Below are 17,163 nucleotides of genomic sequence, written 5' to 3' on the forward strand. Positions count from 1 at the left end.
TGCTGGAGAGCCTGCCGGTGATGGCCCGGATGCCCTGACGCCGTTTTCCACATGGCACCAGGATGAAAAGCCTGTGACTGTGGGGTTTATTTGTTTATTTATCAGGACCCCCATTAGCTGTGCCCTAAAGCACCGCTAGTCTTACTGGGGGTCCACATAAAAACAGTACATGTAATGCATACATTTAAAAACAAGACAGAGAAAAACCAAAAGAGCAAAAACCTGCATTAAACTTTACAGTACACATTGTGTAATATGTGTACGTATGACCTTGTATTTTGCATCCTACAAATGTAACATCCCAAGGTGCTTCTTTATTTGCTGTTTAAATAGTGATTTCTGTGTCAGTTCAGTCGTGGGCAGCGGTAAGGACTTCTATGCTTTCATTGGTCTGTATTCTACTGGACGCTTCAGACAGTTAGTGTCTGGCTTAGAAAGTGAAAACCGGCCTTCTGTTGCCTGTCTAGTGGCATATAATGGAGTTGTGTATTGTAAAACCTTCCATATTGAAGGCAGAAGTGCAGCATTCATCCTGTCCTCGACTTGTAACCGTTGTAGACAGAAGTGCATGCTGCTGCTGATGTTCGTATCGTATGGACATTGGGAGAACAAGGCGGCACGTCTTGTTCTGCACCAACTGGAGTTTGCTTAAATCTTGTTTCATGGCAAGAAAGGGTCAAACAAGGGGTGTTGTTTTTTTTTTTTAACCTGGGGCTTATTTTATTTTTCATCAATGCTATGGATTGTTGTGGTATTGGACACGCCTGCCTCATGGTGGAGGTTTTCGAAGACGAGTCCAGACACACATTCCGCATCGCAATGGTGTCAGTAGGACAAACCAACATAGAGGTTTAATTTACCTTAAACAAGTCCAGTTTATGGAAACTTGAAATTTGAAATGTGTTAGCCGGAATGAAAAGTGAAATGACTGAATTAAATCCCGGAACTACAGGCGCGTCTCACAAAATTAGAATATCGTGGAAAAAGTTCATTATTTCCCCATAATTTAATTCAAAAAGTGAAACTTTAATGTATTCTAGATTCATTACACATAAAGTGAAATATGTCAGGCCTTTTTTTTTGTTTTCATCTTGATGATTTACGGGTTACAGCTCATGAAAATCAAAAACCCAGTATCTCAAAACATTAGAATATTACATAAGACCAGTCCAAAAAAAGGATTTATAACGCAGAAATGTCGACCTTCTGAAAAGTATGTTCATTTATGCACTCGACACTTGGTCGGGGCTCCTTGGTCGGGACAACCTGGAAGCCCAGCTTGCTTTGATAGCGGCCTTCAGCTCGTCTGCATTGTTGGGTCTGGTGTCTCTCATCTTCCTCTTGACAATACCCCCAGGTCAGGCGAGTTGGCTGGCCAGTGAAGCACAGTAATACTGTGGTAGTTCTGGCACAGTGGGCAGGTGCCAAGTCCTGCTGGAAACTGAAATCAGCACCTCCATAAAGCCTGTCAGCAGACGGAAGCATGAAGTGCTCTACAGTCTCCTGGTTAGACGGCTGTGTTGACTCAGGGCTTGATGAAACACCGTGGACCAACACCAGCAGATGACACGGCACCCCAAACCATCACTGATTGTGGAAACTTGACACTGGACTTCAAGCAACGTGGATTCTGTGCCTCTCGACTCTTCCTCCAGACTCTGGGACCTTGATTTCCAAGTGAAATGCAACATTTACTCTCATCTGAAAAGAGGACTTTGGACCACTGACCCTACGGTCCAGTTCTTCTTCTCCTCAGCCCAGGTAGGACGCTTCTGATGTTGTCTCTGGTTCAGGAGTGGCTTGACGCTAGGAAGGCCACACTTGTAGCCCAGGTCCTGGGCATGTCTCTATGTGTGGTGGCTCTTGATGCACTGACTCCAGCCTCAGTCCACTCCTTGTGAAGCTCCCCCAAGTTCTCGAATCGGCCTTGCTTGACAATCCTCTCGAGGCTGCGGTCATCCCTGTTTGTGCACCTTTACCTACCACACTTTTCCCTTCCAGTCAGCTTTCCATGGATATGCTTTGATACAGCCCTTTCAGCAACGACCTCCTGTGGCTTATGGGGTATTGTCAAGAGGAAGATGAGAGACCCCAGACCCAACAATGCAGACAAGCTGAAGGCCGCTATCAAAGCAAGCTGGGCGTCCATAACACCTCAGCAGGGCCACAGGCCGACTGCCTCCATGCCACGCCGCACTGATGCAGTAATTTGTGCAAAAGGAGCCCCGACCAAGTGTCGAGGGCATAAAGGAACATACTTTTCAGAAGGTCGACATTTCTGCATTATAAATCCTTTTTTGGATTGGTCTTATGTAATATTCTAATATTTTGAGACACTGGGTTTTTGATTTTCACGAGCTGTAACCCGTAATCATCAAGATGAAAACAAAAAAAAAAGGCCTGACATATTTCACTTTATGTGTAATGAATCTAGAATATATTAGAGTTCCCCTTTCTGAATTAAATTACGGAAAATAATGAACTTTTCCACGATATTCTAATTTTTTGAGACGCACCTCTACAGCGTGTGGAAATGAGCTACCATACTTCAGCTATTCTGTCCATCCATCCATTATCCAAACCACTTATCCTGCTCTCAGGGTCGCGGGGATGCTGGGGCCTATCCCAGTAGTCACTGGGTGGCAGGCGGGAGACACCCTGGACAGGCCGCCAGGCCATCACAGGGCCCACACACACACACACACAATCACACCTAGGGACAATTTAGTATGGCTGATCCACCTGACCTACATGCCAGCACCTGGAAGAAACCCCCACAGACACGGAGAGAACATGCAAACTCCACACAGAGGACGACCTGGGACGACCCCCCACGGTTGGACTACCCCGGGGCTCGAACCCAGGGCCTTCTTGCTGTGAGGCGACCGCGCTAACCACCGTTCGACTGTTTTGCCCTAAGCTATTCTGTGTGCACACAGAATTTGTTTAAGCTGTATTGATGCGTGTGATCTGGAAAATCCATATCTTCCCATATATATAACAGGTTAAGTACGGCAGCTCGTTGTGCAAGCTGCAGTTCCGACATTTTATCAACAAATGTACTTTTAATTTTAGCTAATTAACTTAATTAATTTAAATTTTCAGTTCATTTTCCATGTGCAGACAAGAAGCTTAGATGGACTTGTTTGAGGTAAACTGAACCTCTATGTTATTTTGTCCTACTGACGCCGTCGCGAAGCGGGGCCTGGACTAGTCTCCAAAAACCTCCACAATGAGGCGGGTACGTAAAATATAACAATCCACCGGAGGGATGGGAACTACCCCGAAAATAAGAGCCGGTTTGAAAAGAAAATATAGATTTCCCATTAATGATGCTACGTGCTTTCTCACAGTGCTTGTGATATGTGGAACTGGCGGCGACAGTGGAGCCGCGAAGCGCCGTGCCCGTTTGATTATGCGCTGTAATGCTCTGCAGTCTGAAAGCGCTGCGGTTCCCATACAACACTGTTTTGCAATTTGCGAGGACATAGTGCATCTGTCGGGGGGGGGGGTTCATGAGAATCCCTGGTGACGGCTTAGCTTTTTTCCCCTCCAATCTCCTTAGAAACTGCATAGACACCGCTGCGCCTTCTTAACTGACTAAGAAGGATGTGTTTGTAGTCCATTTAAGGTCCTCAGTGATGTGGGTACCCCGGTAACTTGAGGCTGGTCATTCCTTCCGACAGCTGCGCCGTTAAAAAGCGAGAGGGAGCATTTGCTGTTTTCTGTCTCCTGGAGTCAACAACATGTTCCTTTGTCTCGCTGACGCGCAAGAACAGCTGGTTGTCAGAGCGCCGAGCCACCAGTTCTCTCATCTCCTGTCTGTAAGCGGACTCCCCCTCTACTTAGACATCAGTCCCCCCCATTGTAGTGTCGCTGGCAAACCTTAACGATGGTGTTAATGTGCCGTGTTTAGCTGTGTGGTGGCGGGTGAACAAAGACCACAGAAGAGGGCTGGGCACGCGTCCCTGTTGGGCGCAGTGTTGGTGGTGGTGGACCGTTAGGTGGCGCTCCCCCGGTCCTGACAGTCCGTGCTCGGTCGGTGAGAAAATCCAGTATCCAGTTGCAGAGCGTCGTGTTCGGTCCCAGATTATCGAGTTTGCCGCGGAGTCTCGTCGGTAAGGAGGCTGCTAAAGCTGAGTCGAGCTGAAGAGCATCCTGACGTCAGCGTCCTCTTTTCCCCAAGTGTGTCGAGGCTCGGTGTAGCGCTGGGCAGATTGCATCTTCAGCCGATCTGTTGGAGTGGCATGCAAGCTGAAGGGGAGTCATGCTTGTAAATCATGCTGACGATAAGAAGTACGACAAAAAAGGCCATAAAAAGCAACTATAAAGTCTGTGACACACCGTAGCTCAGAAAGGCCCAGGGCTGGTTTCATGGTTTGGGCTTGGCCCCTTAGTACCAGTGAGGAGAATTCTTAACACTACAGCATACGGTGACATTGTAGAAAATTGTGCGCTTCCAACTTTGTGGCAACAGTCTGGGAAAGGCCCTTTCCTGGTTCGGCATGACCAGCATGCCCCTGAGCACAGAGTGAGCTCCATAAAGGCCTGGATTGCTGAGGCTGGTGTGGAAGAACTTGACTGGCTTCCACAGAGCCCTGACCTCAACCCCATCCATCATCTTCGGGATGAACTGAAATGCTGGCTGTGAGCCAGGCTTCTCCCCATCATCAGTGCCCGATCTCGCTGATGCCGGTGTGGCTGTAGGGGAACGAATCCCAGCAGCCATGTTCCAAAATCTAGGGGAAAGTCTTCCCAGAAGGATGGAGGCTGTTATAGCAGCAAAGGGGGGGGGCAACTCCATATTAATGGCCATGGTTTTGGAATGACATGTTCAACAAGCACATATGGGTGTGATGTTTGGATGTCCACCTACTTAGTGTATGACCAAACAAGCTGGTAGAACACCTTTACCAACAGGCAGTACAACATCCATCCATTATCCAAACCACTCATCCTGCTCTCAGGGTCATGGGTATACTGCAGCTTATCCCAACAGTCATTGGGCGGCAGGCGGGAGACACCCTGGACAGGCCGCCAGGCCATCACAGGACCACACACACACACATTCACACCTAGGGACAATTTAGTTCGGCCGATCCACCTGACCTACATGTCTTTGGACTGTGGGGAGAACATGCAAACTCCACACAGAGGACGACCCCCAAGGTTGGACTACCCCGGGGTTCGAGCCCAGGACCTTCTTGCTGTGAGGCGACCGCGCTAACCGCTGCGCTGCCGTGTCGCCACAGCACAACATCAGTTGTTGAAACTCAGGTTCAGCCATGTTTTTTGGTGAGCGGTGGGGAAGGTGCTGACACGACAGCACGGGTGACGGATTCATTCCAAACTGAGCTCAAGCAACACTCCACCTTTCCACCATCTACGTAGGAGACAGGGAATTTAGCTAAAACAACGTCTCACAGGTTATAGCTTTAAATGATGAGGACAACGTTTTAAAGAGGAAATGACGTGTTTTACTGAGACCAAAGCGAATCCCACCAGAACCTTCCTCTCGGTGTGTGTGAACCTCACTGCTGTTCCTCAGGGCTGATTCTCCACAGCCTCCACATGGGTCTCTGGAGTCGTCCCTCCCACAGCTGTCCACCGGCAGCTGACGGACCTCCAGCGAAGGCTGCGAGAGCCGCTCAACCGCAGCCAGACAACAGCCAAGCGATGCGTGTGTGGTGATGCGTTTGTCCAAATTCATTATTTTATAATAATGATGATTGATAATAATAATAATGTCTCCCTTGTTCTCATGTTTCTGTTGTGTCAACATCTAAAAGATGGTGAAATATCCGGCGATCACTATTCATAAGCCATCTTTCATTTCTATTCTTATTCATTTCCTGTGTGTTTGTTTGTTTGGTTTTATTCATGTGTTTCTTCCTCAGTTTGAGGAAGCATGCTCCCCTTTGGCGGCGGGTCAGAACGGGGCAACCTTGGTACCGAGTCTGATTTTTTGGTCCAGTTTTAACAGTGGGGTGTAAGTCACCGTGGTGGTCATTATGCAAAGCAGGGAGTTACGTATCTGCGGGAACATGGCGGTGTGTGTCGGTCCAGACTTGGGTTTGTTGAGCGGTGTTGACCACCTCGGCTCGCCGGCCCTGCTATCTCATTAGCATAGAGGAGAGGAGTTTTCATCTGTCCGCTGCTCTCCCCTCCTGATGGGTTTTCACAAAGACTCGCTCTGCTTTGTCCCCGAGCGAGAGCGACTGCTTTTCATGAAACGCGGCATTTACAGCAGCACTTGTCACGGCTCTTCCCTTTCTCCCTGCTGTTGGAATAACCTGACCCGCCGCCTGTTTGAGTTTTATTCATAAGAGCTGCCATCTTTGTCCCCATGTTTTTCACATTTTCTATTTTTGTGATGAAATTGATTGTTGAAACCTTGCGGCCAGACGACTCAGGGCAGTCGTATGAGCTGCGGGTGAGAAGCCGTGAGGCACCGGTGGTTAGAAACAGAAGCTCCCATGCTGACCATCCAACCATGCGTGATCCAAACCGCTCTTATCCTGCTGCCAGGCTCGTGGGGATGCTGGAGCCTATCCCAGCGGTCGCTGGGCGGCAGGCCCTGGACAGGCCGCCAGGCCATCACAGGGCCGACACACACACACACACACATATTCACACCTAGGGACAATTTAGTATAGCCAACTCACCTAACCCGGCAGGCACGGTGGCGCAGTGGTTAGCGCGGTCGCCTCACAGCAAGAAGGTCCTGGGTTCGAGCCCCGGGGTAGTCCAACCTTGGGGGTCGTCCCAGGTCGTCCTCTGTGTGGAGTTTGCATGTTGTCCCCGTGTCTGTGTGGGTTTCCTCCGGGTGCTCCGGTTTCCTCCCACAGTCCAAAGACATGTAGGTCAGGTGAATCGGCCGGACTAAATTGTCCCTAGGTGTGTGGTGGTGGTGGGGCGCCCTGTCCAGGGTGTCTCCCCGCCTGCCACCCAATGACTGCTGGGATAGGCTCCAGCGTCCCTGCGACCCTATATTAAGATAAGTGGCTTGGGTAACGGATGGATGGATCCACCTGACCTACATGGCTTTGGACTGTGGGAGGAAACCAGAACCCCCGGAGGAAACCCACACAGACACTGAGAGAACATGCAAACTCCACACAAAGGACGACCCGGGACGACCCCCAAGGCTGGACTACCCCGGGGCTCGAACCCTTGCTTAACCCAGCATAGCCCGCGGTTGTGCTGGTGATAAGATAGAGAAAGCCCATCAGAACTTTGTCTTGGAGAAACTAGCTGACATATACCCGCTGACTCCACCGAGACAAACACACAAATATCTTGTCCAGATGGACTGATTTCATAACAGCCACACATAAGATTGTAAATAATTACGTAGAAGTATCACGTTCACTATTTCTCCCTGTCTGGGATCTTTGGTGGACATCTGTTACTTCTAGTGTCTCAGTACTCGAGTATGGACCGGGTCCACATGTTGAAGGTATCGGTCTCATTTCCAGACTTCACAGCAGAATGACTAGGATGTGACCCGGGCGGTGCAGACTTGTGATAATACTAACAAGACCGGTTGGGTACAAGACTTACATTTCCTCTTCTTTCTTTTTTTAATATGTTTTTGAATTGAATATTAAACTTCCCCAGAGGAGGTGAATAAAGTAAATCTTGTCTAATATGCTTCTCTTTTTTTTCTCTTTATGATTAATTTATGTCTGTGACACATTTTGAAACTTGGAATCTGAAACGTTTCTTCCTTGTGGAGGAAAAGAAAGCCTGAATAAAGACTGCAGCGCAGTGGCGTTGTGACTTTTACTACTACGTCAGACTACCAGCGTTAACGGTCACGGGGTTGAACTGGACTTGCACTGTTCTGGTGTCCTTACACAAGTTCTGGGCCCGTTGGTCCTGATTTGGACTCTCCACCTTAAAGTGTTGGACTTAACTTGGACTCGATAAGCTTTGGTGTCGAACTGGACTCGAACTGAAAAACGCCTTTAAGACTTGATCCGGACTTGGCTGAGCCTTGGATTGTCGTGACTACAGGATAATTATTTCTTTATATCATCGTAGTTTTTCCAACATTCCCCAGCATTATTGCTACGACTAGCACTTCATCTTACCATGGAGTGGAGTATTATTATTATTATTTTATTATTTTGGTTCTGATATACTATATTGATCCCTGGGCGGCACAGTGACGCAGTGGTTAGCGCGGTCACCTCACAGCAAGAAGGTCCTGGGTTCGAGTCCCAGAGTAGCCCAACCTTGGGGGTCGTCCTCTGTGTGGAGTTTACATGTTCTCCCCCTGTCTGGGTTTCCTCCAGGGGCTCCGGTTTCCTCCCACAGTCCAAAGACATGCAGGTCAGGTGACTCGGCCGTACTTAATTGTCCCTAGGTAATGAATGTGTGTGTGTGTGGGCCCTGTGTGATGGCCCGGCAGCCTGTCCAGGGTGTCTCCCCACCTGCCGCCCAATGACTGCTGGGATAGGCTCCAGCATCCCCGCCACCCTGAGAGCAGGGTAAGCGGTTCGGATAATGGATGGATATTGATCCCCGTAGGGAAATTACACTCTGCATGTAACCCATCCTAGCCGTGTAGCTAGCAGCAGTGGGCAGCCGCCGTGGACCAACACCCGTGGACCAACACCCGGGGACCAACTGCAGTTGGTCTCGCCAGGCCTCGGTCAGGGGCACAGACAGGAGTACCGACCCTAACAATGATGGTGGGGGAACCGGGGCACCCGGAGAAAACCCGCCGCAGACGCGGGGAGAACATGCAAACTCCATACAGAGGACGACCTGGGACGAGCCCTAAGGTTGGACAACCCTGGGGTTCGAACCCGGGGCCTTCTTGCTGTGAGGCGACAGCACTAACCACTGCGCAACTGTGCCGCCCCAAAATGATCCAGTTTATACCACGGTCACTCGCCAAAGAATTACAAATCATTCACTTTGTTGAACGTTTCGAACTCAGAATGAGAAGTTTACGAAGCAAGAACTAGCCACTACGCTACGTTTGAATGTTTGCTGGTCTTGCTAGTGGTTCGGGGTGTTGCTATGGTTACAGTGTACGAATTTAGAACGGCGATGAAACTTGAGCCGCGCTAAGTGTGTATTATAGGGTTTTAACACGCACCCTCCAGCCAATCAGAGAGCACTATTCTCTGTTACCATGTTCATCCTGCATTTACCAGTAGACACAAAGGTACAAAAGAGATTAAAGATCGAAAAGAAATGTTCACTGGAAATATGACGAGATGCTCTCTCTGTCCGTCTCTCTCTCTGTCTGTCTGTCTGTCTCTCTGTCTGTCTGTCTCTCTGTCTCTGTGTCTCAGGAGGGAGGTCAGAGCACCATGGGGCCCACCCTGCCGTGGCTCCTGTGTGGTTTGATGTCGGCAGCGTTGGCCCTCAACCCGGACGACCCCAACGTGTGCAGCCACTGGGAGAGGTCTGTTTACCCCAGTTAGTCCATTTGACAATGAAATGGAGACCAGCCGAGGTGCCACACTGAGCTAATGCACCGCTCTTCATAAATTGCGGCTGACAGTTTGCTGGCGCTGAGAGGCAACAGGGGAAAACGTTTTACTTCCGGGGAAATTCCAAGGCTGTAAATCCACAGCCATGCTAATGAGACGTCTGCTAAGAGCTACGCTGACGTAGAAACACCATGGCACTCAATAGTCCCCACATGTTAAACGCCACGGATAGAAAGGGAAACTGGCTCGGGTGAATATCCCGGTATTCACCCCACAGCATGTTGCTCAATTCCCCAGTCAGCCGAAGAAAGAAGAAGCACGTTAAAAGAACAGAGAGGAGATGATAAGAATTCATAGTTCGAGGCGTTGTTTATTACACAGTTAGACGTTTTCTCTGTGCCAGCTGCTACTGTAGGGCCGTCCTGTAGATTTCTGTTAGAGCCAGCATGCTGGCTTCCTGTTGGCTTCATGTTGTCTTCACGTTGGCTCCCATGTTGTCTCCATGTTGCTCCCATGTTGTCTCCATGTTGCTCCCATGTTGTCGTCATGTTGTCTTCATGTGGCCTCCCCTGTTGCTTCTGTGTTGTCTTCATGTTGTCTTCATGTTGCTCCCATGTTGTCTTCATGTTGTCTTCATGTTGCTCCCATGTTGTCTTCATGTTGCTTCCATGTTGTCTTCATGTTGCTTCTGTGTTGTCTTCATGTTTTCTTCACGTTTTCTTCATGTTGCTTCCATATTGTCTTCATGTTGTCTTTATATTGTCTTCATGTTGTCTTCATGTTGCATCCATATCATCTTCATGTTGTCTCCATGATGTCTTCATGTTGCTTCCATGTTGTCTTTATATTGTCTTCATGTTGCTTCCATGTTGTCTTTATATTGTCTTCATGTTGTCTTCATGTTGCGTCCATATCATCTTCATGTTGTCTCCATGATGTCTTCATGTTGCTTCCATGTTGTTTTCATGTTGCTCCCATGTTGTCTTCATGTTGCTTCCATGTTGTCTTCATGTTGCTTTCACGTTGTCATCATGTTGTTTCCATGTTGTCTGTATATTGTCCTCATGATGTCTTCATGTTGTTTCCATGTTGTCTGTATATTGTCTTCATGTTGTCTGTATATTGTCCTCATGATGTCTTCATGTTGTTTCCATGTTGTCTGTATATTGTCTTCATGTTGTCTGTATATTGTCCTCATGATGTCTTCATGTTGTTTCCATGTTGTCTGTATATTGTCTTCATGTTGTCTGTATATTGTCCTCATGATGTCTTCATGTTGGTTTCATGTTGTCATCATGTTGTTTCCATGTTGTCTGTATATTGTCCTCATGATGTCATCATATTGTTTCCATGTTGTCTGTATATTGTCTTCATGATGTCTTCATGTTTTCTTTATGTTGTCTTCATGATGTCTTCATGTTGTCTCCATGTTGTCTTCATGTTGTTTTCATGGTTTCTTCATGTTGCTATCATGTTGTCTTCATGTTGCTTTCACGTTGTCATCATGTTGTTTCCATGTTGTCTGTATATTGTCTCCATGTTGTCTTCATGTTTTCTTCATGTTGTCTCCATGTTGTCTTCATGTTGTGTTCATGTTTGTTCCTCCAGCTATGCAGTGACGGTGCAGGAATCCTACGCCCATCCATTCGACCAGGTCTTCTACACCCATTGCACAGACATCCTCAACTGGTTCAAATGCACCAGACACAGGTACGACACACCTCCAAGCCAAACAACATTACTGTTGAATATTAAACTTAAAAAAAAGATTTCTCTACCTCAGGGACAACATTGCCTTCATTTTGTTCCTTCAGCACATTTGTCACATGTTTTACATTTCAAACCATTACACTGATTTCTATGTGGGGTGGCACGGATTTTGCAGTGGTTAGCGCTGTCGCCTCACAGCAAGAAGGTCCTGGGTTCGAACTCCGGGGTTGTCCAACCTTCGGGTCATCCCAGGTCGTCCTCTGCGTGGAGTTTGCATGTCCTCGCCGTGTCTGTCAAAAAGACATAGCATGTTAGGGTTAATACTCCTGTCTGTGCCCCTGAGCAAGGCATGGCAAGACGAACTGGAGTTGGTCAATCAAATCAAATCAAATGTCACATTATGTCACACAACTTGCTGACAGCATGGCCTAAGTCAGGCTTAGTCTTTGTGCCATTGCCTTGCCATGAGGCACACAGGCAGGCTGTCACTGGTCTGGATTGGCTGTCGGGTCAAGGAGAAGTCCATCTGCCCTGCCTGGTGGTTTTCCATGAACCAGCCTTAGCGGATCAGTTCTACTTTTCCAGCATTGGACTGAAATCCCATAGAATGAATGACAGCATCACTGCAGTGTTTTCCTCATCCTACGACGCAAAGTGCTTTACAGTGACATGACTGCATCACACCACAGTATGGGTGTCTTGGGGAATCTAACCCCTGACCTTGGCGTTATCGGTGCCATGGTCAAGGTGCACGCTGCCATGACACTAAGCCGTCTACCAGCTAGACTGGAGCGCTGGGAGAAAATTCTCCCACATCATTTAGATTCCAAACTGGATTCACAGCGCGCTTGCTATGACAAGTAAACCTTCACTTCGCCAATTACTTGACTTAATGTGTTTCTCACTTCAAAATAACACATCATTTAGGGGAGGAATCACAACAGGTAAGACATTATGTAAGTCGGTGCTTCAAAAGGAAAGAGTGGGGAAGAGGGAGAGGGGGCTGCTCATCCTCCTACTGGTATAAGCATATCACAGGAACGTTATGCATGTACACACACACACACACACACACACACACACACACACACACACACACACACACACACACACACACACACACACACACACACACAGATACAGAGATGCAGCTGAATGTGTGTGTGTGTGTGTGTGTGTTTACAGGACTAGTTATAAGACTGCCTACAGAAGAGGAGTGAGGACAATGTACAGAAGACGTTCTCAGTGTTGTCCAGGCTTCTATGAGAGTGGAGACCTTTGTGTCCGTAAGTATCTATCCTAGATCCAAAACCAGTCATACCGTTAAAACCAGTTATACCACTAAAACCAGTTATACCACCAAGAAAACCAACATCAAACCGTTTGTTTGTATGTAGCAGTACAGTATCACTACCACCAGTACGTCACTTACCAACACCATTACCAGTACCATCATCAACACCATTACCAGTAACCCCATCAACACCATTACCAGTAACCCCATCAAGACATCACTTACCAACACCATTACCAGTACCATCATCAACACCATTACCAGTAACCCCATCAAGACATCACTTACAAATACCTTTACCAGTACCATCATCAACACCATTACCAGTAACCCCATCAACACATCACTTACAAATACCTTTACCTGTAACACCATCAACACATCACTTACCAACACCTTTACCAGTACCATCATCAACACGTCACTTACCAACACCATTACCAGTAACACCATCAACACATCACTTACCAACACCATTACCAGTAACACCGTCAACACATCACTTACCAACACCATTACCAGTAACACCATCAACACATCACTTACCAACACCATTACCAGTAACACCATCAACACATCACTTACCAACACCATTACCAGTAACACCGTCAACACATCACTTACCAACACCATTACCAGTAACACCATCAACACATCACTTACCAACACCATTACCAGTAACACCATCAACGCATCACTTACCAACACCATTACCAGTAACACCGTCAACACATCACTTACCAACACCATTACCAGTAACACCATCAACACATCACTTACCAACACCATTACCAGTAACACCGTCAACACATCACTTACCAACACCATTACCAGTACCATCATCAACACATCACTTACCAACACCATTACCAGTAACACCATCAACACATCACTTACCAACACCATTACCAGTACCATCATCAACACGTCACTTACCAACACCATTACCAGTAACACCATCAACACATCACTTACCAACACCATTACCAGTAACACCGTCAACACATCACTTACCAACACCATTACCAGTAACACCGTCAACACATCACTTACCAACACCATTACCAGTAACCCCATCAACACCATTACCAGTAACCCCATCAAGACATCACTTACAAATACCTTTACCAGTACCATCATCAACACCATTACCAGTAACCCCATCAACACATCACTTACAAATACCTTTACCTGTAACACCATCAACACATCCCTTACCAACACCTTTACCAGTACCATCATCAACACGTCACTTACCAACACCATTACCAGTAACACCATCAACACATCACTTACCAACACCATTACCAGTAACACCATCAACACATCACTTACCAACACCATTACCAGTAACACCGTCAACACATCACTTACCAACACCATTACCAGTAACACCATCAAAACATCACTTACCAACACCATTACCAGTAACACCGTCAACACATCACTTACCAACACCATTACCAGTACCATCATCAACACATCACTTACCAACACCATTACCAGTAACACCATCAACACATCACTTACCAACACCATTACCAGTAACATCATCAACACGTCACTTACCAACACCATTACCAGTAACACCGTCAACACATCACTTACCAACACCATTACCAGTAACACCATCAACACATCACGTACCAACACCATTACCAGTAACCCCATCAAGACATCACTTACAAATACCTTTACCAGTACCATCATCAACACCATTACCAGTAACCCCATCAACACATCACTTACAAATACCTTTACCAGTACCATCATCAACACGTCACTTACCAACACCATTACCAGTAACACCATCAACACATCACGTATCAACACCATTACCAGTAACACCATCAACACATCACTTACAAATACCTTTACCAGTGCCATCATCAACACGTCACTTACCAACACCATTACCAGTAACACCATCAACACATCACTTACCAACACCATCACCAGTAACACCATCAACACATCACGTATCAACACCATTACCAGTAACACCATCAACACATCACTTACCAACACCATTACCAGTAACACCGTCAACACATCACTTACCAACACCATTACCTGTACCATCATCAACACGTCACTTACCAACACCATTACCAGTAACACCGTCAACACATCACTTACCAACACCATTACCAGTAACACCGTCAACACATCACTTACCAACACCATTACCTGTACCATCATCAACACGTCACTTACCAACACCATTACCAGTAACACCATCAACACATCACTTACCAACACCATTACCAGTAACACCGTCAACACATCACTTACCAACACCATTACCAGTACCATCATCAACACGTCACTTACCAACACCATTACCAGTAACACCATCAACACATCACTTACCAACACCATTACCAGTAACACCATCAACACGTCACTTACCAACACCATTACCAGTAACACCGTCAACACATCATGTACCAACACCATTACCAGTACCATCATCAACACATCACTTACCAACACCATTACCAGTACCATCATCAACACATCACTTACCAACACCATTACCAGTAACACCATCAACACATCACTTACCAACACCATTACCAGTAACACCATCAACACGTCACTTACCAACACCATTACCAGTAACACCGTCAACACATCATGTACCAACACCATTACCAGTACCATCATCAACACATCACTTACCAACACCATTACCAGTAACACCGTCAACACATCACTTACCAACACCATTACCAGTAACACCGTCAACACATCATGTACCAACACCATTACCAGTAACACCATCAACACATCACTTACCAACACCATTACCAGTAACACCATCAACACATCACTTACCAACACCATTACCAGTAACACCATCAACACGTCACTTACCAACACCATTACCAGTAACACCATCAACACTTCACTTACCAACACCATTACCAGTAACACCATCAACACATCACTTACCAACACCATTACCAGTAACACCGTCAACACATCACTTACCAACACCATTACCAGTAACACCATCAACACATCACTTACCAACACCATTACCAGTAACACCATCAACACATCACTTACCAACACCATTACCAGTAACACCATCAACACATCACTTACCAACACCATTACCAGTAACACCATCAACACATCACGTACCAACACCATTACCAGTAACCCCATCAAGACATCACTTACAAATACCTTTACCAGTACCATCATCAACACCATTACCAGTAACCCCATCAACACATCACTTACAAATACCTTTACCAGTACCATCATCAACACGTCACTTACCAACACCATTACCAGTAACACCATCAACACATCACTTACCAACACCATTACCAGTAACACCATAAACACATCACTTACAAATACCTTTACCAGTGCCATCATCAACACGTCACTTACCAACACCATTACCAGTAACACCATCAACACATCACTTACCAACACCATCACCAGTAACACCATCAACACATCACGTATCAACACCATTACCCGTAACACCATCAACACATCACTTACCAACACCATTACCAGTAACACCGTCAACACATCACTTACCAACACCATTACCTGTACCATCATCAACACGTCACTTACCAACACCATTACCAGTAACACCGTCAACACATCACTTACCAACACCATTACCAGTAACACCGTCAACACATCACTTACCAACACCATTACCAGTACCATCATCAACACGTCACTTACCAACACCATTACCAGTAACACCATCAACACATCACTTACCAACACCATTACCAGTAACACCATCAACACGTCACTTACCAACACCATTACCAGTAACACCGTCAACACATCATGTACCAACACCATTACCAGTACCATCATCAACACATCACTTACCAACACCATTACCAGTACCATCATCAACACATCACTTACCAACACCATTACCAGTAACACCATCAACACGTCACTTACCAACACCATTACCAGTAACACCGTCAACACATCATGTACCAACACCATTACCAGTACCATCATCAACACATCACTTACCAACACCATTACCAGTAACACCATCAACACATCACTTACCAACACCATTACCAGTACCATCATCAACACATCACTTACCAACACCATTACCAGTAACACCATCAACACATCACTTACCAACACCATTACCAGTAACACCATCAACACATCACTTACCAACACCATTACCAGTAACACCATCAACACGTCACTTACCAACACCATTACCAGTAACACCATCAACACGTCACTTACCAACACCATTACCAGTAACACCATCAACACATCACTTACCAACACCATTACCAGTAACACCGTCAACACATCACTTACCAACACCATTACCAGTAACACCATCAACACATCACTTACCAACACCATTACCAGTACCATCATCAACACGTCACTTACCAACACCATTACCAGTAACACCATCAACACATCACTTACCAACACCATTACCAGTAACACCATCAACACATCACTTACCAACACCATTACCAGTAACACCATCAACACATCACGTATCAACACCATTACCAGTAACACCATCAACACATCACTTACCAACACCATTACCAGTAACACCATCAACACATCACTTACCAACACCATTACCAGTAAAACTATCAAAGAGCAAGCGGTAGTAATGGTTTCATGGTTTCATGCCAGGAAACAACACCACAGATGTGA

The 17,163-nt window shown here is 46.4% G+C and overlaps 1 protein-coding gene across 1 annotated transcript in view; it reads left to right on the forward strand.

Annotated features, from left to right (window-relative positions):
* Positions 1–9,329: 9,329 nt before the first annotated feature.
* The window catches only part of LOC130132837 (multiple epidermal growth factor-like domains protein 11), a gene marked incomplete at its 3' end in the record, with an annotated part of 104,816 nt that continues 96,982 nt past the window's right edge, over positions 9,330–17,163 (forward strand). The window contains exons 1-3 of the mRNA XM_056301857.1: positions 9,330–9,424; positions 11,061–11,162; positions 12,348–12,448. Of these exons, the coding sequence (XP_056157832.1) occupies positions 9,330–9,424; positions 11,061–11,162; positions 12,348–12,448 (298 nt within the window). The remainder of the gene's footprint in view (positions 9,425–11,060; positions 11,163–12,347; positions 12,449–17,163) is intronic.

Source organism: Lampris incognitus, unplaced genomic scaffold (assembly GCF_029633865.1).
Source record: "Lampris incognitus isolate fLamInc1 unplaced genomic scaffold, fLamInc1.hap2 scaffold_184, whole genome shotgun sequence".
Classification (NCBI taxonomy): Eukaryota; Metazoa; Chordata; class Actinopteri; order Lampriformes; family Lampridae; genus Lampris; species Lampris incognitus.